The sequence below is a fragment of the Prorops nasuta genome, unplaced genomic scaffold, assembly GCF_024137725.1.
Source record: "Prorops nasuta isolate Cenicafe-Biocafe unplaced genomic scaffold, Cenicafe_Pnas_1.2 PNAS00014, whole genome shotgun sequence".
Taxonomy (NCBI): domain Eukaryota; kingdom Metazoa; phylum Arthropoda; class Insecta; order Hymenoptera; family Bethylidae; genus Prorops; species Prorops nasuta.
Window position 1 is genome coordinate 2468422 of NW_027116811.1, and position 21629 is coordinate 2490050.

The 21629-nt window shown below is 34.5% G+C and overlaps 3 protein-coding genes and 1 non-coding gene across 8 annotated transcripts; 2 read left to right on the forward strand and 2 right to left on the reverse strand.

The window, feature by feature from the left end:
* Positions 1 to 1340: 1340 nt before the first annotated feature.
* Vha100-2 (V-type ATPase subunit a family protein Vha100-2) lies at positions 1341 to 16506 on the reverse strand. 2 transcript variants are annotated; one of them, XM_066735842.1, is made up of 14 exons: positions 16273 to 16506; positions 7237 to 7374; positions 6975 to 7154; positions 6632 to 6760; positions 6436 to 6524; positions 5902 to 6028; positions 5491 to 5667; positions 5174 to 5386; positions 4857 to 5070; positions 4361 to 4784; positions 4157 to 4284; positions 3853 to 4082; positions 2722 to 3179; positions 1341 to 2638 (listed from the first exon to the last, which is right to left on the reverse strand). In XM_066735842.1, exons 2-14 carry the CDS (start codon positions 7351 to 7353, stop codon positions 2536 to 2538), a joined length of 2589 nt encoding a protein of 862 aa, XP_066591939.1. In that variant the 5' UTR covers positions 7354 to 7374; positions 16273 to 16506; the 3' UTR covers positions 1341 to 2535. The 2 variants fall into 2 exon arrangements, with proteins under 2 accessions (XP_066591939.1, XP_066591940.1); XM_066735843.1 differs by having other exon boundaries at positions 2722 to 3137; positions 16273 to 16504.
* LOC136778768 (U4atac minor spliceosomal RNA) lies at positions 10901 to 11024 on the forward strand. Its single transcript, XR_010823480.1, has one exon. It is a non-coding gene; the product is annotated as a U4atac minor spliceosomal RNA (small nuclear RNA).
* Positions 16507 to 16719: 213 nt separating the features above from the next.
* On the reverse strand, positions 16720 to 21336 carry LOC136778738 (thiamine pyrophosphokinase 1-like). The gene is given in 8 exon segments (XM_066735844.1): positions 16720 to 17093; positions 17179 to 17341; positions 17421 to 17525; positions 17604 to 17866; positions 17984 to 18151; positions 18616 to 18627; positions 20353 to 20442; positions 20522 to 21336. Coding segments are annotated over 8 exon segments (1419 nt in total). The 5' UTR covers positions 20991 to 21336; the 3' UTR covers positions 16720 to 16944.
* LOC136778739 (mitochondrial protein C2orf69-like) lies at positions 18050 to 20227 on the forward strand. 4 transcript variants are annotated; one of them, XM_066735848.1, is made up of 6 exons: positions 18050 to 18186; positions 18848 to 18965; positions 19073 to 19200; positions 19304 to 19463; positions 19544 to 19784; positions 19875 to 20227. In XM_066735848.1, the coding sequence occupies exons 3-6, from the start codon at positions 19088 to 19090 to the stop codon at positions 20075 to 20077; spliced, it is 717 nt and encodes a 238-aa protein (XP_066591945.1). In that variant the 5' UTR covers positions 18050 to 18186; positions 18848 to 18965; positions 19073 to 19087; the 3' UTR covers positions 20078 to 20227. The 4 variants fall into 4 exon arrangements, with proteins under 4 accessions (XP_066591945.1, XP_066591942.1, XP_066591944.1 ...); XM_066735845.1 differs by having other exon boundaries at positions 18053 to 18186; positions 18370 to 18965; XM_066735847.1 differs by having other exon boundaries at positions 18059 to 18186; positions 18751 to 18965.
* Positions 21337 to 21629: the final 293 nt, after the last annotated feature.

The following is a 21629-nucleotide window of genomic DNA, read 5'->3' on the forward strand; positions in this document are numbered from 1 at the left end:
AAAACACCGCTGCGCGCGCGCACACCCATAGGTTCACACACAATGAAACCAAACGAAAGCAGTCAAGCCTCTCGCGAGTCTCCTCTCCTCTTTCTTCTCCTTCCACAGGATATCGCTCTCCGTCAGAGCAGACTGAGCGGAGAGAAAGAACCGCGCCAAAATTTCTCCCAGCCAGACGTAAACAAAACTACGGCCAACTCACTTCCACCCCAACTTGGCACGATCCACTCGGTTTTTTCTACTTATCCTTTCCGAACTGACGTTGCCCCCTCTGCATTCGCAATCCTCTTCAAAAGGATTCCGAATATCAGCTTAAAATCTATCAGCGAGCCATCGCGCATAAAATAATACTACTGCCTCCGTGAAATCCCCCAAAATCCTTCGTGAAAAGGGCTGCGATGAGAGAGCAAAATCGAGAAACTTTCTCCAGCGAACGATATTTTATTCTAGGGATGTGATAATATTCTGTGTATAATATACACATTTTTGTTTAAGTTATAAATTATAGGACTATGTGCTGTGGGATAAAATAAACATTCCGAAAAGTTTCTCCTATCGCTTTGTATTCCTACGATCACTACGATCACATTGCATCGTCTACGTATAAATGCCTCTTTCGCAGCTTGCAAGGGATTAACAACAAAATAGCAGCGACTCGCTTAAGTAGTAAAGTTTCTAAGTAGTCTAACTAAAGGTGACCGAAAGATAATGTTTTTCAATTAAGCAGATAAGGTTTGTTGTGAAAACATAATGGGTAATGATTATAATAATATAGGCGATTACAACTGTAATACTACACTCTTGTTTTGAATTAGTGATGAAAGTAATATTAAAATTTGTAGATTGAGGATTATAGACAGAGAGAAGCTGCCAACTTTTGGTAAATGAATACATTGATTTAACGTGATTTTAATATGAGAAAGAGCTGACTTGAATTAAGCAAGAGGAACAAGCAATCTCTTAAGTATAAATCACTATGATAGAAGGGGGTCTGCAAAAAGACCTCTGATTACGCGATGTCCAAACGAGCCATAGCGAGACGTAGGGGGTCAGGCTTACGACGTTTCATTAGGCTCCCTTCGTGCACGCGAGGCCGGAGCAAATGCGACAAAATGCCGATAAGGGGTGAATTCGACAATTGGGGATGAGGATGAGAGTGATGCGAGACAAAAACGATGCGATGACTAGTCGGGCTCCTCTTCCAACCGTTACTAAATAAATCCAAAGAGCACAAAGCCCAATAGAATTTACGTTGTAACGTTATACCCAGTGTTCTATTGTACATACATTAAGAAAGAATAAAACAAGGTTTCTAATTCAAATACAATTAAAGACAAGAATGCCATTAGAGCCATTTTATTTCAATGTTAAAATATATACATATATAAGAGGATGTTTGTGTATTTGATTTCTGAAAATAATTTGTACTTCAGTAATGCAGAAAATACCCATCCATTAGCAATTATTACTGCGTTTTTCTCTCATACGTTTTTTATCTTAATAAAATAGTTGAATCTATAACAATGAATACCAGCGATAGGTCGACCATTCTATTATGTAATTAATGGAATGAATAGAATGTGCGCTATAAAGCAGCTCGGTTATAGCTCGTTTGATTAATTTTGGTAGACTTCCGGTTATCGTTGCTTCAATATCGTAGCCATCTTTAATAAAATCACATTTCTTAATCACTTTAATTATCTACGGAGCACTTGTGACAAGACCGTCTAATCCACCAAGATATTTCTCTGTATCGCTTGAATACTTTGCTTAATCGATACAGAAATTCGCAAAGGCACAACAATGAAGCAGAAGCTTCGTATTGTTTAAGTTTTTTTTTCTTTCTTAACATTTTTTTATGTAACGGTAATATACACGCTACTTACTTGAAACTAATACATTTTTAACCACAATCTTAATAGTGGATTTAACACTGTTTCAAGTGTAACGTAACGTTTATTATGCGCAACTTTCAATGTAAAAATACTATAGCATCTCTGCTTCTTTCATACATACTTCTTAAATTTCTAATAGAAAATAAAGCCTGGCATTTGTTACAATTTCGAAAGTAATTGGTAGGATGTAAAGTTTCCTTATCAATAAAATTATTATAAATTCTGAAAACGTTATATCTATACGTTTTTGTACCTCTGTCAAAGCGGAGTGACAAAGTTCTCAATTTGATAAAAGCTGGTAACAGACACGACGAGCATGATAAGCAATTTTATAAATTATGTAATAAACCTGTTAAGTGAAGGAAATGCTTCAAAAATTGTTCAATTGACATTTTTTACGAGATATGTTCGTCGCAGATTAAATCTTATATAAGCTGACTAAAATTTCAAACGCACCTCGTAAGAGCGCAACTAAGGCACACCGTGAAGTAAAAATATATTCGCAACATATTTATTCTCTTATTTCTATCAGGCATTTAGCAAAATCATTCTCAATAACAAGTAGTGTAAACAGCCCCTTCGAGGCATCGCAAAGTTATTATTAATATTAGAATTATTGCTGGCCACGGAGATGATAGATTCATTCGTCGGCACCAAGTGCCTCGGAATCCATTATTGCCTTGAAGCAGAAAGGTTGGAAAGGGTAACCTTGCCCTACATAGAACTTGCTCATAAATTCCACCCTGAGAAAGATACAAATGTTATTAATGAAAGGCAAACTGTAAGTTTTGAAGTAATATTAATGAGAAGCGTGTAATTAACGTACCAATGGAGTCGAAGAGTGTGAAGAAAAGCTGAAAGGCCCTCCATCATGACCAAAATGGCTATGGTGAAAAAGGCCCAGGCTCCGAAAGTGAGGAAAAGCATCAGGCTGCCATAGTAGTTGCCATCCTCAGCACCGAGACCCTTTCTCAGGACCATCTGCCAGAGTACTTCGGACAGTTGTCCATGGGCCAAGGACAAGGCCCAAAGTCGAAGGTACGAGGCTGTGTGCGAAACAGTCGAAAGGACGTACTCGATGGTGTGAATGGCTTGGTGAATCATCACCTCGCCAAAAGCTTCTTCTTCTTCGTGCGATGCCTGGGCAGGGCTTGTCACTGCTGCTGCTCCTTCGTTCTTGGGCGGTGCATTCTGGAAACCCTCAGACTGCAATTCGATATCTTGGGGCGGCGTTCCATTGCTCTGCGCAAGCAAAGGTATCGATACGGTATCGTAGGACTGTACCTGCAAGGCTATTTGTTTATGCCGATATCCCTACTTAAACAACCCCCAATAAACATTGTTTTATACCTTTTCTCATTATGCTGCGTTACAAGCTTATAAGAACAGATACTCCGAGTATCCATTCCTAAATATGTCTTTACTGAAGTGATGTGTTGTCAATGCTAATGAATGTGAACGGTATTAGGAAAGAGCAATCTTTTGCATATGTTTATAGTAATTGTTGCTACTCGTATATAATTACATTGTCAAAATTTCAATTCTTATTATTGTAATGTTAAGTAAAATAAAATGACTGACATGAGTCATACGTGTGTGGTGACTCACACTGTACGCATATATTTGGACGATCGATACTTTCAATTGTGTTGAGTGAATCCCATAAAACAGAGTGTGTGTTGAGATCAATAGATAAATTGAATTAAAACACACTATTAGCATACTAATATGCTCAATTACTCGTTTCATAATCAACTAGAATTATGCATGTTATGCTACACAGGGAACACGGAAGATTCATTAATATATCCTGAATTATTGTGTTTCAAATTTAAACTACAACTGCTTGCGTACAGTGAGCGTAACTGATGATTTATAGTAATAAAGCGAAAATGCTTTCCCTAATATATTTATTTATTGTCATAGTGTTTGATTTTCCGAACCTTCGTATACTTACATAAATTTTTCCCGGTGATTTCTTCTTGAATAAGAAGGCTATTGGTTTACCAAAGAGCATAATTGGTATGCACACCAAGGCAATATAAAGAAAAGATTGCTGAAGCTCCCGCTGACCGGTGAACATGTATTCGGAGCATTTATCAGGCATATCAGCATGTTTGTTAAAAAGCATCATATTGATAAACGTGATTAAAACAGATGGTGCACAGGTTGGCGAGGTTTCAAATACTGCAATAATAATTTAATATTAAACCAAAGATTTTTACATATCAATTTTATAAAGAGAAAAATATTATACTTACCCTTATCGTGCGCATCATATTTTATCCACTTGATGAACATCAGTAATACCATGTAGAAAAATAGTACGACAAGGAAAATCAATTGTGGCAAAAATTCAAGAAATAAGCTTGAATATTTCTTAAAGTGCCTAAAAGTAAATAGATCGGTTTAACATCGTATTCAATTTCAGGAAAGATTTGGTACAATTTTATACGAAGTCGTACACATAATTAGTGACGCTCATGCACACGCCAAATATCATATGGATAACGCCAAAAATAATGGAGAGTTTCATCTTGTAGGAATTTAAGAAAATAATTTTATTAGTTGAAATCATCCAGACTGGATCCAAACCCATTGGATAGGGAGTCTGGGTGTAAAATTCCTTTGCAGGATCCAATTGAAGTACGTCGTTTGTGGCGATAGTTGACTTGTTATAATTGACACGCCAACTAGAACCAAAAACGTTTATTGGCTTGGAAAAGAAGTCATTATAAATGATACCAGTGTACATGGAGAAAAAGCCCATGAGAAGTATAATATAACGTCCGCCGAAAAATATATTCCAAATTTCATTATCAATCTTTTTCGCCGAAAGCTGTTTCTCCCGAAGCACCATAAACATAGCAAAGAGTGTCATAATTATACCTACAAATAAATAGAAAAATAATATTATCTCGTTAGAAAAATTATATTTATCAAAGATAGATGGGTCTTTACCGTGGCCTGCGTCGCCAAACATAATAGCAAAGAGGAATGGGAAAGTGATAATAGTGTAAAGTGCAGGATTTGCTTCGCGATAAGAAGCCACTCCGTATGCATCGATCAAATTCTGGAAACCTTTTGTGAACTTATTAGTCCTGTTAAATGTTGGAGGATCCTCGTCGGTATGAATGACATTTAGGAACGAAGGTATCGAACCACCGCACTGGCGCTGAAAAGGACAAACCTTTGTTATGACCATGTGTAAATTCGCAAGAGGCTTTATCAATTTTTAATACTAAAAATAATAAATCGTTAATAATAGAGCAACCTACCGATCCTTCGGAAAGACAATTCTGAACCACGGTAAGATCAGCGATTGGCACCCAACACTCTCCAATAAGGCACTTTTTAGAAACATCCATGTTGAAGAGATTCATGGTATGGTAGATTGCCTTCATTTTTCGAACCATTATGGTCCAATTGGGCAATTCCTTGGCCACATTGTGCAAAACTCTTTGTCGATGATCTTGTGTCTGATTTAAAACCTGATAACAGAGATTGATCGATATTATAATACTGAAAGTTCTGAAGCTAACAGAATCGTTAAATTCCATTTCCTTCCTTGTCTTCCAATCATCCATAGCCTTACCAAGTTCAAATCTTCTAATCTGGCTCGAACGCCCTTCACCATTTCTTCACGCTCGGCATGGCTGTTTGGACAAGGATAAAGCGAGGCGTGGAATCCTGCGCAAACTTTCTTTATACGACTCTTCAGCTGTTCTCCTTGGAAAAAGGCTACGAAGGCCGTTTTATACATTTGGTTACCCTAAAATCATACAAACAATGAATGAAAAAATCAGAAGATCTCTATGAATATAATTTGCTAAAACTTGTTGCGCTAGAACAAAGAACAGCCACATCATTTTGGCGAGATTGAACAAGATTATCAAGCCTGACACCTGTGTGGTAGGTTTAACAGGTTTTGCTTTGTAATAGGTAGGCAAAATTGCTTTTCTGTTGAAGCGTTTAAAAGAGGGAGGAGAAAAAGTTGGAAACTAACGGTAGCTGGGTCCTCCAAAGGCTTATCCAACTCTGCCTGACGAAGGAACACATTTCCACGTGATATTCGCCATAGCATCCTCTCGAACGCTGGTACTCTCTCGCGATTTATAACTCCAGCAACGAATCTGAAAAGCAATTTCTGCTGATAGAGAACCATAAAAGTGTCTGATGGCGCGACAGAAAGATCATTCGTATGGATCTGCAAGGACGAGGCTTGTTCTTAACGATCGATAATCGCTTTGGATTATTCAGCAAATACTGGCTTGCTGGGAAAATGAGAGAAGCAGCGGTAGAATCGATTATTTTGCATGATTATCCTGCACGCCAGCAGGCAGGACGACATCGATTGAGAGAAATATCAAAAGAGAGAAGGTAAAGAAAATTGTGGATACTCTCCGTATAGTCTCGAATTTCGTTGTCAAGGACGTCTTGGAGAATTTTCTTTGATCTTTGGACTCTGGGCGAAGGGGCAATCAGCTGAGATCCTTGTTTTGTGGCGTTCGACGATTGCATTTAGCTAATTGACACTTACTCGAGGCGTCCACGACTGGTGGCTGTGGTACTCGGCTGCAGCTGCTCCTCCGTAATGAGTGCCCTGGTAATCGAGTCATGGGCCTCTTCCTGTTGATACAGAAGAAACGAATCTTGATTCTTTGACAAAACGGTAACATCCATTATACGAAGTAGGACGGCGCTATGAGCGAAAGCTGCTCAAATACTTGAGTTACCTCAGTGAAGAACACTTGCGTCTTCTCGAGCACGTGGCGTAATTCCGTCAACTCGAGATAGTTACTCTTTAGATTCACCGCGTTGTGGCTCAGCTCTAGAATGTCGTTCTCTGTTTTCTCGAGGTGCGCCTGCAAACACAAATTTCACACTTGCAACTAATGCTTCCTCGCAATTTCACGATTCGAAATTTCCTCCCAAAGCAAACGCGCGTTACATAAATATTGCCACTGTCGCGATAAACTTCGTCCACAAATAAATTTCGAATGGAGCCTTAAAAATTTGTTTATTGAGAAAATAATAAGGGGATTTTGAATAGGAATCGAGGAAGATGTCGAGCTTTACCTCGAGATCGATTATTGCTCGAGGGTTTGGTGCCCTGGGTAGCTCCGTTAGATTCTCCTCTATGGGCACACCGTCCTTCCTCACTTCCGCCTCGATGTATCGGAGTTTCCTGTCCAACTCGTCGCATCTCCGCACCTCGTTCACGAATTTCCGTTGAAAATAGTTTACGTCCCCGTTCAACTGTGAAGAATTGCGAGATTATATTAATTATGATGAACCTGCACAATATTGTTCAATGTAAAACTTGATTCGATTGACTTACATCACGAAACTGCACCGTTCCCGTCTCTCCAAGTTCGGAAATGGAAAGATAGGCTGACTCTGGTTGAATGAACAGCTGACAGAGGGCCATATCCTCACTCCTGAACATTGCCCCCATCTTGAAGAGTCAAGTCTTACCCTGTCATCAAATAAATTATTAAATCATTAATAAGTCAAAACCGAAATAAGATAGAGAAATTAAAAAAAAATGTCATATCAATTAAAGAATCTTATTCGGTTGAATTCATTTGGCCAGCAGAAGCTTAATATGTTTTAAGAAACTTTTGGATATTTATTTATATTGATTCTATGCCAAAGACGAACATGAAATAAAATAAAAAATAATGTGACTAATAAGGATATTAAAGACTACAATTTTAGCACCAATAATAATCTGTTATCTTCATAGCTATTTTCATAGACGTAGCAGTCTCAATTTACTTCATTATGTCTTTTTGCAGCAGTATTTAAATATTTTTAGAACTTATTTCGCTTTGTGTATACAATAATAAATAGATACACGTGTAGGGAATTAAGGCAAATAAACGAGCTTAAATAGAGTCACGCCTTTCTTTACGACCATTTTCTTGGGAGAGAACTTACAATATTATTCATTTCTGTACAGAGATAGTATTCATAGCTCGATCAATTCTTTTTAAGCTGTGGCAAAATAATTTGGATATTTAAAAGAAAAAGCTACTTTAGTCATTTTACACATACCGAAGCAGTAAACATCAAAGAATTGGCCTTATTGATTCTATTGAAACTAAAAGCAAATACAAGTTCCGTTTATCTTATATTGCCTATATAGAAACCAAGATAAAATGTTTTTGGATGACAAAAAAATATTTTTTCTACTTGAAAATAATCTATAAACCTTCTGTTATGGATTTCCTTCGTATCTTCTAGATATACTCCGTAATTAGTTGTAGACAGTAACTAAGAGATTGATAAAAAAATAAAAATGACAACCTAGGAAAGAGGCTATAAAGCCTTTTGTTGGTACATATATTAGAACCGGTTTCATAATATGCACTAATATGCACATAGATAAAGAATGTATATTTAGAAATACATTAAAAATGTAAGTAATCACCACTCAGTCAATTAGCAATAATAAAGCAATGAATTTTTTCACCCTAAAGGTCGCTCGGAATAATCTTATAAATTCATAGGCACACATCTAGGTTTTCTTATTGTTAATATCTTTGAAATAATAGTGTCCCTTAAAATAGTGCGAGCTTAATCTATTACAGATTTAAGAGATTGCAATGGTAACTCGATGATAAAGAAACAAACAAATAAGTGAAGTGATTTAATCGCCCCAGATTGATTACAGGCATGCCTCGACATTGTTGAGATAACAAAATTTCATGAAATATGCATAAATGTCTTAAGGACAGTTGCATTAATGACTTCACAATTAAATGCAAAACAACAAATTGTATGCGTAGCATATGATGTAGAATAGGTGCTCCATATTTATCCATCAATATTAAATCAATGAATTTGCGAGAGAGTGTAAGACCGGTTCCTCTCGGTTGTTACACAAGAAACGTAACGATGCAAGCTTTACTTGCAGCTTCCCTGTGTTTATTAAAGTACTTCTGACTATTACTCACTGCTTAATTGAACGTTTTGTACGACAGATTTAAACGAGCAGCGTTTTCCTCCGTGCCCGGAGCGTAACTAACACCTGAAACCGCGTGATTACGACAGACTATCACGTGGAAAGGGAAAAGATACGCGTGTAAGAATCTGCTTTTCTCTACGACCAATCAAATTTCGTTCTTTTACCTTAAAGTGGTAGAAAACCTTTCCGTCTCATTTAACGTTAATTATTCGTCAGTAAATGAGGGCTTGAATAGGTGTGAAAATATGCATGTAAACCAAAAATTGTAAACGTTGCTATTGTGTTCTGAATTTTTCTAATTTGATTGTAATGAAGGGTTAAGTAAATGTTATAGTTGGACGAGAAACCTTTGGACATTAGCACTCCACGCACGTATAACCTCAAAGCAAAATTCTCTTACTGGAGGTGTATCGCACAGTATGAAACTTTTTCCTCGCTAAATCAAATTGAGCGCTAGCAGGAATCCCATCTTGGTTACACCGTGGGAAGAGTATGAGGGGGAGGGGGCAGACCTTGTGATGATCTCTTTGTATCAGGTGTCATGTAGCCACACGTTGTAACAAGGTTCTCTCGGATTGGCTAGCTATGTAACTTATCATAATGCTCTGTACGTCTGTCCGCCATTTGAAATGACATATTAAGCGATATGCTAAAGATAATCATGTTAAGCTTTTTAATAATACACTGTCACTATCGCTAATATACACCCAAGTGATATACACGTGTACTTTTACAACAACTTCTTCTCGAGATAGATTTTGAGGAGGAAATGAAAACTTATGTCAATGACCAAATTGACTTTATCGTTGATATACGTTATAGATTACAGCTCTACGAAATAAAGAAGGGAAATGTGAATTGCTGTCAATTTGGTTACAGGATTAAATATGCACTGAGATGTAATAGGGATTAAAATATAATCGGTACAGTGAAAATTAGAATTTTGCAAAGTATATGAATTAGATAGAAAAACTTGGTAAAAGTTAATAATTAGAAAAGCATAATAATATTAATTCTACGTGTTTAACAATTGTTAATCGTAAGTCGCGGAGAAAAGTCAATAATGCTTTGCACAGTCACATGTTGAAGACAGATAAGGTTGGTAAGCCCAGACTACAAGGTATAAATCAGTACAATAGGGAACGTATCATGTATGCTTGCTAATTTTTTAGTTTGCCCTGCTGAATTCTCTCTAGTCTCTTACCTTTCTAATTTTTTGGCCTTAAGAATTCATAATATTAGAAAGAAATTCAACGATTTCACGAAAAGAGATTCTCTGTTTTTCAACTAAGTATATTTAAAACCTTTTCTGTTTGTAGGTCATCAATGGCCAGCTAAAATAGCTTTCGGCAATCTAGTATCTTATGTAAATCTCTGTTCCTTGCTGATCCTCTCATTATACAAAACGACGAAACTTCATAAGCAACTCACACATTAGAATTTGCTTCTAATTCTCTCTACTTTTACACACTCGAGACAGAGTAAACGCTAGCTAGAAAAATAGCATTCGTTAAAATCTAAAAATATACGTAAATTAAGCCAGACACTTGTTTGATACAAGAATATTTCTGTATCCTAATAAAAAATAAGGATAAAATATTATTCGCACAGGTAAACATTTAAATTTGCAGAAAGTAACTTATCTCGTGTCCTCATTTATCACTGATAAAGTGTGATAAAAAAATAAATTATGATATATACAATGGGGAGACACTGAGATGAGAGAGAAGAATGGGAAAAGAAATACAGGTGATAATTATAGCTGTGACACGATTTTCCCATTTTGCAATGTTTCATCAATCTCTTGACTTTTAGTATTATTTAATTTGAAGGTAAAAGACAATAAATTTTAAGTGTAGGAGTATTGTGGAATTGCGTAAGAGTTTGGCGCACATAAAACCTGAGAAGTTGGCGCGCGCTTTGGAAAAGCGCAATCAAAGCCTTCGCCAAAGACCGCCAGATGGCGAATCGTTTCTCGCTAGTAGTATTTAGCTCTGGATATACTAAAAGAGAACCTCTCGCGCACGTGCGCTACATCCTTGTCTTTGGGGAGCAAAGTATTCCGTGATCGTTTAGTGAGGATACTGTTGCTGAAGCCCATTGTTTAAATTACCCGCATCCGTGCTTTATTGCTACGAGATGCAATTTTTGCGAAGCCTCTTTACTTTAGAAGAGGCTTTATCGAAATGCTTTTGTACAATAATAGTAATTTCTTTAACAATTTGTACACACATGATAGTGTGACCACATCATGTGATAGCAAACTTATTACTGTTATCAGAGTCCATTTACGATAAAATAACTTGCATTAGAATAGAATCGATATTCCATAGGCGAATTCGAAAACTGTGCAATCTGTATTATTCACATGCTCAACAAGTACTCTGTACTATAGATTGCATAACGAAACATTGTGTAATAAATAATTCTAACTGTCGGAATAATACTAAATGTGGGCTACGAAGCAAGTGACTGGTTTGCGGGTTTCTCATAGGCTTTTGTAAATAGCATGCATCTGTACCATAGTATTAGAAAGTTTTAATTTTGTTTAATAATAAACATGTACAGGAAGTAGGATCACAAGTTTGAAGCGCGTTACAATACAAAATTAATTGGATAATGAGCCATTTATATCATTTGTTACGTATATTCTGGAAAAATGGAGGTTTTTATTATAATTTAAGTACGATGCTTTGTACCGGCTGTTAAAATTTGTTAATCTATCGCTGTGTTATCAGAGACAGAACATAATGCGATGACCTTCTTTGCTTCCTTCAACTTCCTTTTCTCAATTGACAGTGCTCAGCACCGATGACCTTGTTAAAGTTTTATACCATAAAGCGATCGATAAGATGCTTGAAAAATGTTATTCACATCGATTTTAATTTTTCCACATAATGGAAGATTATCTTGAGATAATAATGTTTGTAATTAAAACTCCTGTCAATTACTAAATAATATTTTGTCACGTCCTAGACCTAAATACTACGTCGCTAGAGATTGGAGCCTCTCGTAGTCTATTATTATAAATAAGTATAACGAAAAATAGTACAACGCATTCTACAGCATGTAACGCTGCGCATTTGAACAATAGATACGATCTCTTCTGAACGATGCAGGTAGTAGAAAGATTAATTATTATGTGTGTACGTGATTTCATAATAGGAATAAAATAACCGACCTCTTCCGGTCAATTTTACACGCGTTCCATCGTACTTAATTAAACTAGCAACTCGAATAAAAATATCTTCCACGATGCAAGACTTATAATATAAAATTGAAGCTTCCAATCAAAGACTGAAAATGGATAGCTCGAAGGGTGTACTCGGTGGTAAGAATCAGTTGTTAAGAATCAAGTCCATCGGTTGGAACCACGAAATAAATTGAGCAAGTAAGTCATTGGCGATCAACCCACGCCAGCTATTTGAGCGAAATGTCTAACATAAGCAGTACGAACCTTGGACATCAATCAACGACTGAGTGACCCTAATAACCATTCAGACCATCCACTGGGCAAAAGTACGACAACTAGAGCTGTAAAACTCATTAGGCTTGATGCCTGCATACTTTCGAAGCACTTAATCCCATTGTAGCTACGCATAGCAGACATTCTCGAAAAATTTCTCATTTCCAAGCTTTGCCCGCGGTCAACGTTTGTTCGAATAGGATCGAGCGAACCGTTTCTTTATCTTGCAACGAAAGGGAAACGTTAACTCTCGTTAAGTGGGCTTATCGGCCACGTTCCAGGATCTTTAAGGCAGGCACGTATAGGATAAATAAGCTTCGAGTTTCAGTGTGTATAATCAAGCCTTCTTGCACTTTAAGCATTCTCCTCTACTTCTACTTCCCTCAACACTTCGACGCTGCTCTTTGGTTCTTGAGATAAAACAGTGTAACGGCAGATGAACCTTGGGCGATTGACTAGCTGACGCGTTGCCGAATAGGAGATTATTGTTTCAATAGAAGTAGCGGTAGATTTATTTGACCACCGTGATAACAATGAGAAAGATTGAGATTGGTAACGCTATATAGGCAGAGGGAAAATTGACCCAGAGTTTGCGCGTATAACAATTTTCCTTTCGTTCATTTAAATTCACCGAATTATTTTATTAACAACGTCCATTTAACGGAGCGTAGTGATAAACGTGAGAAGGGCAAACGCTCGCAAGAATAGCATATTATATATAGCATGAGTACATTTTTATATTTAGTTTATTCGATCGCCAAGATGCCGATAAGAGCGAGAGAGACGGGATCGAAAAGATCTCGAAGGGAGAATCGCAAAAAAGGGTCACGAACACTAAGTGCTTCTAGAACTCGCTTGTCCAGCAGCGGGCTGACTCATACGAGACTCGGGAATAGAATCACGAGCACGATGCTGATTCTAGAAATGGTTCTCTCGTGACACACGAGCTGTGTGCGTATTAAGCGATTTACTCGGTAGTTGAGGCTTTGAGCTGGGAGTACAGAAATGACCCAAGCAAATGTGCAATCATACAACTGGTCATTCTCAACGTTCAGTTAGAGAAGAATGAATCGAGCTCGACTCTCTATGAACCCACAACAAGGCATCCGTTACATCTGTGCATCGCGTGAAAAATCGATTTCGAGCGCGGACAAGTTCAAGAATGCCGGCAAAAGGGACGAGTGATAACAGGGCGAGACTGCGCTGAGCTAGACGAGAATGCGTCGATGGCTAGGAAAGGGCATCGAACTTTCGATCTCAATGAAGAACAATCACAAAGCAATATAACCACTCTTTGATCGAAATGGTAATATTATCCGTAATACTACCATCCCACGAAAAACGTCCCAGACAGCACTCTGACAACACACTGCTATCGCATTAATATCACCCTTCTTAAAAACGGAAGTATAATTCCCAAATTACCCTGCCATATGGCGTAAGCGGTTCTAGTGTATTATGGAGAAAAAAAACCAGCGTGTCGTGTCGCGTGGAACAATAATCGGATAGTGAATATAAATAAATACAGCGAAGCAATTCGCGTTGTTATTTCGAGTTATGCTCGATATAATTCCGTAAATGAAAGTTTTTAAGAGGAGTGCTAAATTTAGGGATGGTCGTTCCACGGGTATATTGTTAATGCAACGTTGTTCTTTCGTATCAGAGCGTGACGAAAACACGTTGTACGAGGGGCAGAACGGATTTCGTAGGTCCGTCAATGGAGTCCCGTGTAAATCGATCGTTGACGCCACAACGTCGGTCCAATCCTGTAATTTGACAAGAGTACAATGCCGTCGTATCGATTTTAACGTCAAACACATGTCGCATAACGATATGACGTCTTGGTGTTAACCAAAGCGCAACTTTCCAGTCATAAAGTGACCCATATTTTCCCGCAGAATCGCGTCTTTATTTACTGTCATATACTCGTGGTGTGTGTGTGACCCAATATTAGAGAAATCTATCGCTTTTCGGAACAGACGCTTTCCGCATTAATTTAATCAAGATTTCGCAATTTGTAGCAATAGCTGCCAAAATCTTATTTCGTTTGCTCGCAAACTTTGCGCGAGACTCATTGAAATTCACGTGCATCAACAGGTGCATTGGAAAAACACCGCCTTTGCATTATGATTTTTTTTTAGGCAGTTCTACTCCGTCTCGAAATTTTGAGCCACCAAGTCAATTGATTCTATATAGTCTTCTATTTGCGTATGTGTATAAGCAAGCTTTATTGCGACCGGAGAAATGTTGAAATACTAGTTTGAAATATCAATGACGATCGGCGTTTACGCTTGAACGATATATCTATTATTGATAAACACATTCTTACAGAATTCTGAAAATTTAATTAAATCCGATTTATATTACGAAAGCTAGAGCCATTTTAAAAACAATAATAAATAGAGCACGATAGTTGTTGGTCTACGTGTTGTACATATTATATTACGAAACCTGATACTTCATTATAATGGAAAGGTTATTAACACTGCTTGGTCTTAAATATGCTTTTTCGTAGTGGTAAGAGCTGACACTTGAAAAGTGAGTTTCAACGAAAGTAAGCGGAATATGATATACACGAGTGTAAATGATACTGATTATCTTTATGTTTATTTATCTGAAAACCATAATACTGTCTACAATAACGAGTATTATGTGCAAGCACTTCAGTTACATAATAAATTTTCAACTGGCATCGGCTTCTCGTGTCTTTTCAACGTTTATGTAAAATGCATGAATACTCTGTATATTTAAAACCAAACTTCGATTCAGATAAGCCTACTATTTTAATCATATATGAAGTGTCAGCGATAAATCATGACAAACGAATTGGCAGAAATTCGTTAATCAATGACTGTCAATTGTTTTTACGTTTATCATTGTCTCGTCATTGGTGAAAATATTACATGAAAAAAAAAAAATAAAAACAAGAAAGGTTGTTGACTCAACAATACTATTGATTCTTTTGTTGCCGGTCACCCTTCGTTTTCCTTCCCTTAGGATGTACGAAAATCGATCGCTGACGTTTTATTTTTACCCGGCCCACCTTTAAGCGACAAGATTCGCAGTGCAAAAAAAACTGTAATGCTGCTCCATTCCGAGAATTAGTCATTACAATTTTTCGCAAAATATGAAATTACTCGTATTAGAGTCAACTTGATATATCCGTTTACTTACAAATCGTCAAATAATTTAATATATAAGTTTTACAACTTATTTGTGCATATGTATTAAAAATAAAAACTGGAGGTTTAATTGTCACAAAGTTCTCGACAATAAAAAGTTGAATCATAGGCACTTTTCACGAGCGACTGTCTACGGATTAGATCCAAACCCTATTCGTTTGGTACGTCTATTCTTACGTTCATAAGGTTATTTACAATCTGGACCTGACACCATTTTGGTACCGGAGCTCTCAAGACTGATGTTGCGCCAACTTAAATCTACCTATTTATTAAAGAACAACTTATATTCGTGATAATAAAAGTTTCTACGTCGCTTCGTACACTCTTTACGATAAAATAAGAAAAAGATAATTTTCAACTAATATTTTTATTTAATCATCTTTATTAATTGAGAGACATGCAATTATAATACCGGAAGTATGTAAATTATAAAAACTATATAACGTGAGAAGTATCTACACAAAATACAAATTGAATTTATATTTTTCACAAATAACGAAAAGCAATAATTAAATAATTTTATAGCCCTATCAAACCACGAAACTTTTCGAAAGAAGTAATATTTATTAAAAAAAAAAAAAAACAGTAGCTGTCTCGGTTCACATGATATGATAAATCTTGATTTAACACTATTGACGATTAGATTTAGAAGTTCATTATCTTTAAAATGTTTGATTTAGTACGTAACTTAGCAGTATTCTAACAGTTGTGCAATCAATAAGGCGATAAACTGTGTTTATAAAAATATGAACCTACGAGTTCTCCAGATTTGTGTCGACCAAAAAGCTGTGTTGCTGCCTTACGTTTACCGGCGATTCCCGATTATTGTACGATGGTCAATAACATGTGCATTTAAAAAACACAGCCTCGCATGCTCTTATAAAAATTAGCGCTACATTTGTCGTAGCACTTTTTTGTATCAAAAGTTAAAAAAATCACATTAGCCACACATATGTCAACAGCTGACGGACCTGTTACGAGCTGAACTGCACGACGGATTGGAAAAGACTGGCCATCAGCCGCAGCCCCACCGCCATACGATACGGTATACATCATCTTAAGCGCTGACAAACGCAAACATTACGCTAGCTAATTTCAATTTTCCAAAAATCTGTTATCTATACTACGTTTTTTAAAAAAGTTTATAAAACAGAACACACCATGCCATTTCCCGTTTTGTTAATTAATTATAATTATTTTCCTCTCCTCTTTTTTATTATATTAAATTACTAAAAATACATACGATTTGTGTATACCTATATCGAAAATATTCTTTGTACTATCGATTCCATTTGTTGTAAATAAATATTTCACTTTATGTATAGTAAAATCATAATCAAAAATTATATAATACACAATTATATGACTTATTTGAAAATTACTATATTAAGTGCCAATTGTTCATAATTTATTTGATATTTATTAAATTTAGTTTTCATATTCCCAATTTTCTAAAACAGGTTTAATTCCCATACTCCATATTAATGGTGTATTGGTAAGTACAGTAACTACTGAAATAAAATTATCATAAGTATTTGATGTGCTGACTAGACCACCAAACTGTAACATTGCATTGTCTAAAAATAATATTAAAAATATTGTGATTATATTGTTCTCAATAAAAATATTAGAAAGTGATAACCAAATTTATCCTTCACATACTTAAATTCCATTTTAAACCTGTAGTTTTTACATTACTGGCAGGCATACCAAAAGGCATAAGAGCACACCAGGTTTTCTCATCTACTAAGATTGAAGGAATATTTATGTGATGAAATCCTGGTTTCAATAACCATGTTAAACAACTGCTTGAAATTTGTATAATCTGAGAAAGAAAATATAAATCAATGTCAAAATATATCCCTAAATTTTTAAATATTTTTACAATTAGTTATGAATACTACCTGTTTAATTTGTATAGTATTCGATGCTTTAAATAATGTGTTAATATTTCCTATTGTATGATCAAACCGTCCAGATGGCTCAACAAAAACATACAATTTATCTAACTATTTAAAAAAAAATTATTTCAAAACATTTCATCATTTGGTATTTGAATTAATATTACAAATAAACATTAGTCCTACATGTATATCATTTTCTAAGGAATATAGCTGGACCTGCCTCAAAGCTTTTGTATAATCTGTCTCGTTTTGATTAGGTGTTATAATGAGTTTTGACCCCAATTTTGTCAAGTCTTCAACCACATCTGGAGATGCGCTGTCCATATCCCCAGTAATTAAAGTTGGCAAATATTTATGGTTTCTCCCTTCATAAATATCTATATTTTGTTCGCTTAAATATTTAATCCATCTATCAGTTCCCCCATCTACAGTTACTGTGACAAGAGCTAAAATATGTTATAGAAATTTATGAACATAGAATATTGATTATAAGTTAATATTTTACAACATATTATTAAACTAAAATTTTAAAGAATAAATTACAAAGTCTAATTATATATAACCTTTCTTCCAAACTGGTAGTACAAAATGTGGCTTTAGCAGAATTGGCCGGTTTAAAATTATTACTGCATATTTGTATACTGACATATATGAAAATATATCAAAAGGGTCCCATATCATTGCATTATCCTTTGCTTCACTCTGCATTGATAAAATAAAAAATGATCTTTCTTGTATACAAGAAAACTTTCCCTGAAATTTAGAGGTTAGTTATTTCAATCAAAAAGTATTATACTTTCTAGTATCTTATAATTATAAAAATCTCTTAAATGTATATAAATTCTAGAATATTTTTTTTAATGATATAATTGTTTACTTCATTATCTGTTTACCTATAATAAATTTTTTGTTCTTTCAAACTTAATATTTAACCATAATTTCTTGACAGTTCACTTGTCACAGCTGACCCTTATACCTGAGTGAAGATTTATTAGAATTTGTTGAATTCATTATGAAAGAGAAATGAATAATTACACCAAAGCAATATATAAAAATATTTGTTTTTACTGAGTGGCTGTGTGCAAGAGAATTGCTACACAATAGCTCAAACTGGCTCAAAAAGGTCCAATTTAAAACTTACAGTCCTCAAAAATAATCATTCTGTAATTTTGTTTCAACATAAACATATTATAACTTTACAGATTATCTTAAAAATATTTAAATAAATTTACTGATATAATAAATTATATTAAAATTTTAAATTATCTTAATATTTATAATAATTATTGTTTTAAAAAATGCAATTTTTGTAATTTCAACTTGTGCTAAGGTGATCTATGACTTAATCAACAAATTTAGATCGAACACAATCAATTTCCCATACTGATTGATATATAAAAAATATTAAATAAAATTATGTCTATCAGAACCAATGTTTGGAAAAAGCTTTGTGGTTTAAATGGACTTTCTAATGATGTTATATACACATACTTAGTAACATCTAGAACCAAACAACTGGTTATATATTTTGGTGGAGACATTCAAGTAAGTTAAAATAATTTAATCAGTTACCATAGTACTTTATTACCACTTAGTATTTCTAATTATCATAAGTGATTGTTATTTTTATAAATTCAGATGTTGATTTACAGGATCTTTTAGAAAATATGAAATTACATAAAGATAGCGAAAAATATTTAGCATGGAGTTTGGAAAGTACAGCACAAACACTGCTAAAACAATTTCCAGATCATAATGTACTTATAATTAAGCCAGCAAGGTAAATGAAAATTAAAAATATTTCAAACAAAATAGTAATTTACAATATTCTAGTGATTGTTGACTTTATTTTATCTAATTCTTAATTAATTACTTTCCATCAGGATGCAAATCATAAAAACAGCTGCATTTAGTTGTTTTGATAATTTTGTGCGATGTAATGAAAATGGAACACCAAGCTTTCAATTTAGAACAGATGCATTGAAACACCTTTATACATTATTACAATCATTTATGGAAAAACAAGCTGAGTTAAAAGAATTGGTATAAATATTTTATTATGTATATTAAAAAAACTGTCATAAATTATGTTTTAACTAATCTTGTGCCTCATACATTTATAGAGTCTTGCATCTAATAATATTAATGATATTAACTTAACATTGATTGGGTTTAGTAAAGGTTGTACTGTCCTAAACCAATTACTTTACGAATTTCATCATCAAAAATTACAAAATGAAAGAGCAGAAATTAATAATTTTATTCGGCAAATTAAAAGCATGTGGTGGCTGGATAGTGGCCATGGGGGATACAATGAAGCTTGGATTACAAAACAGAAAATCTTAGAATCTTATGCTGCATTAAGTAAGATTTGAAATAATGAATTAAAAATAATATAAAAATATTTGAAATTTATTTAAGTCTTAAACTTATAAATATTATAACCTTTTATAGAAATCAATACATTTATACATGTTACACCATATCAAATTGATGATAAACAGAGACCATGGATTCGTATAGAAGAAGAGAAATTTTATAAAATGCTTCTTGATTTAAAAGCACCAGTAGAACGTAAGGTGCATTTTTCTAAAGAAAAACGCAGTTTACTTATACATTTTAAATTACTGACTGTTTTAAAAAATTATGCTGTATAATCTAGTCAATGTTATATTACATACAATATTATGGCAGAGCTCTTGTAAAAATTAATGTACATACATAAGATCCACTATAAATTGTGCTTTTTTCAAGTTTTCCTTATATTAAAAGCTGCTATCAATATTAACATTTGTTTGGACATTTTAATTTGGTATTTTCAACACTGGAATCTAAATGTACATGAAATAACAAATAATTTTTGTTAATTTAGTTTATAGAAATTTTATCATAAAATAGAAGATTGCTAATATTAATTTTTGTCAGGTCTTACCAGAATGTAAATTGGAAAGTTCTAGCCACTCATCTGATCCATCACAGCAATCACAGTATCCATCATTCACTTTGTAAGAAGCAATTTTGTCTAGAATTTAATAGATTAAAAATTTACTTGGATTAAATAAAAAGATACGAGTTGTTTGAGATACTCTTATGAAGATTACCTGATAAATTCTTAGAGGATAGTTCACAGTGGAAGATACCAGTATTGCATGCATTAGTACCAGGTTCGTCACTACCATCCATAGGACAATCACAGTAATTATCATTTATTTTAATAAAATCTATTTCTATTCCTGATTTAAAACATATAAATTTCCCTTCATTATTAGGGAGATAACGTTTTATATCTTGATCACGTGTACCCCGTAATGAAACCATCCTACCATTCTTATCTCTAATAAGCTTTGAATGTTGAGGAGCATCCCATTCATTTCTAACTTTACTATTTGTTAAGTTAGTTGAGGCTTGAACAGATCCACTTATTAATTTTCCTACGACTGCATGATTTAATTCTCTAAAGTAAAATAGTTGATGGAGAACAAAAATAACACCTACTATGCAAACACATAATAACATATACTTAAGCTTTTTTCTAAATAAATTTCTTATCCATGGTATTTTAGTTTTCATATTTATTAAAGTTTTTTAGATGTAAAAAAAAGTATTATGAGTTCTTGGTACTTATACATTCATTGATAGAAATATATAATTATAAACTTACAAATTTATTAAATATGATTGCTTATATATTCACATATTTTAATTTAAAATTATATACATTTTAATCATTTCAACATTTTTAAATTAAATGCTTCGTTTTTCTATTTTTATAAAATTATTTATGGAAATTATTTTGAAAGAAGAAATCAAAATTAACCAGCATTACAGTCTCTCATTACAATTATGTACTGCTATATTATTAATCATTAAACAATACCTAACCTAAAACGAGACGAGGAGGCATACATAAGCCATAACTGCCAATAAGCGCCGACAAATATTGGCAGCACTATATCGAAGTGGAGCTGCGGACTGGCTGCCCAGTAACTGGTGCCATCGTGTGAGAGAAATTCAAACTAATCTTCCATGTATTAGTGTAATATCATGTGTAGTGCAATATATGTATACGCGTATACTTGAAAGAGTTCGAAGGACGAAGGGTGAAGGAAGGACGGGATCGTAGCGTACTACGTCGGTAACGTCGGTATTTATGATTGAGGTTGAATTGTTGAATATAGATATAGTATACATACAATGTACAGTCAAATG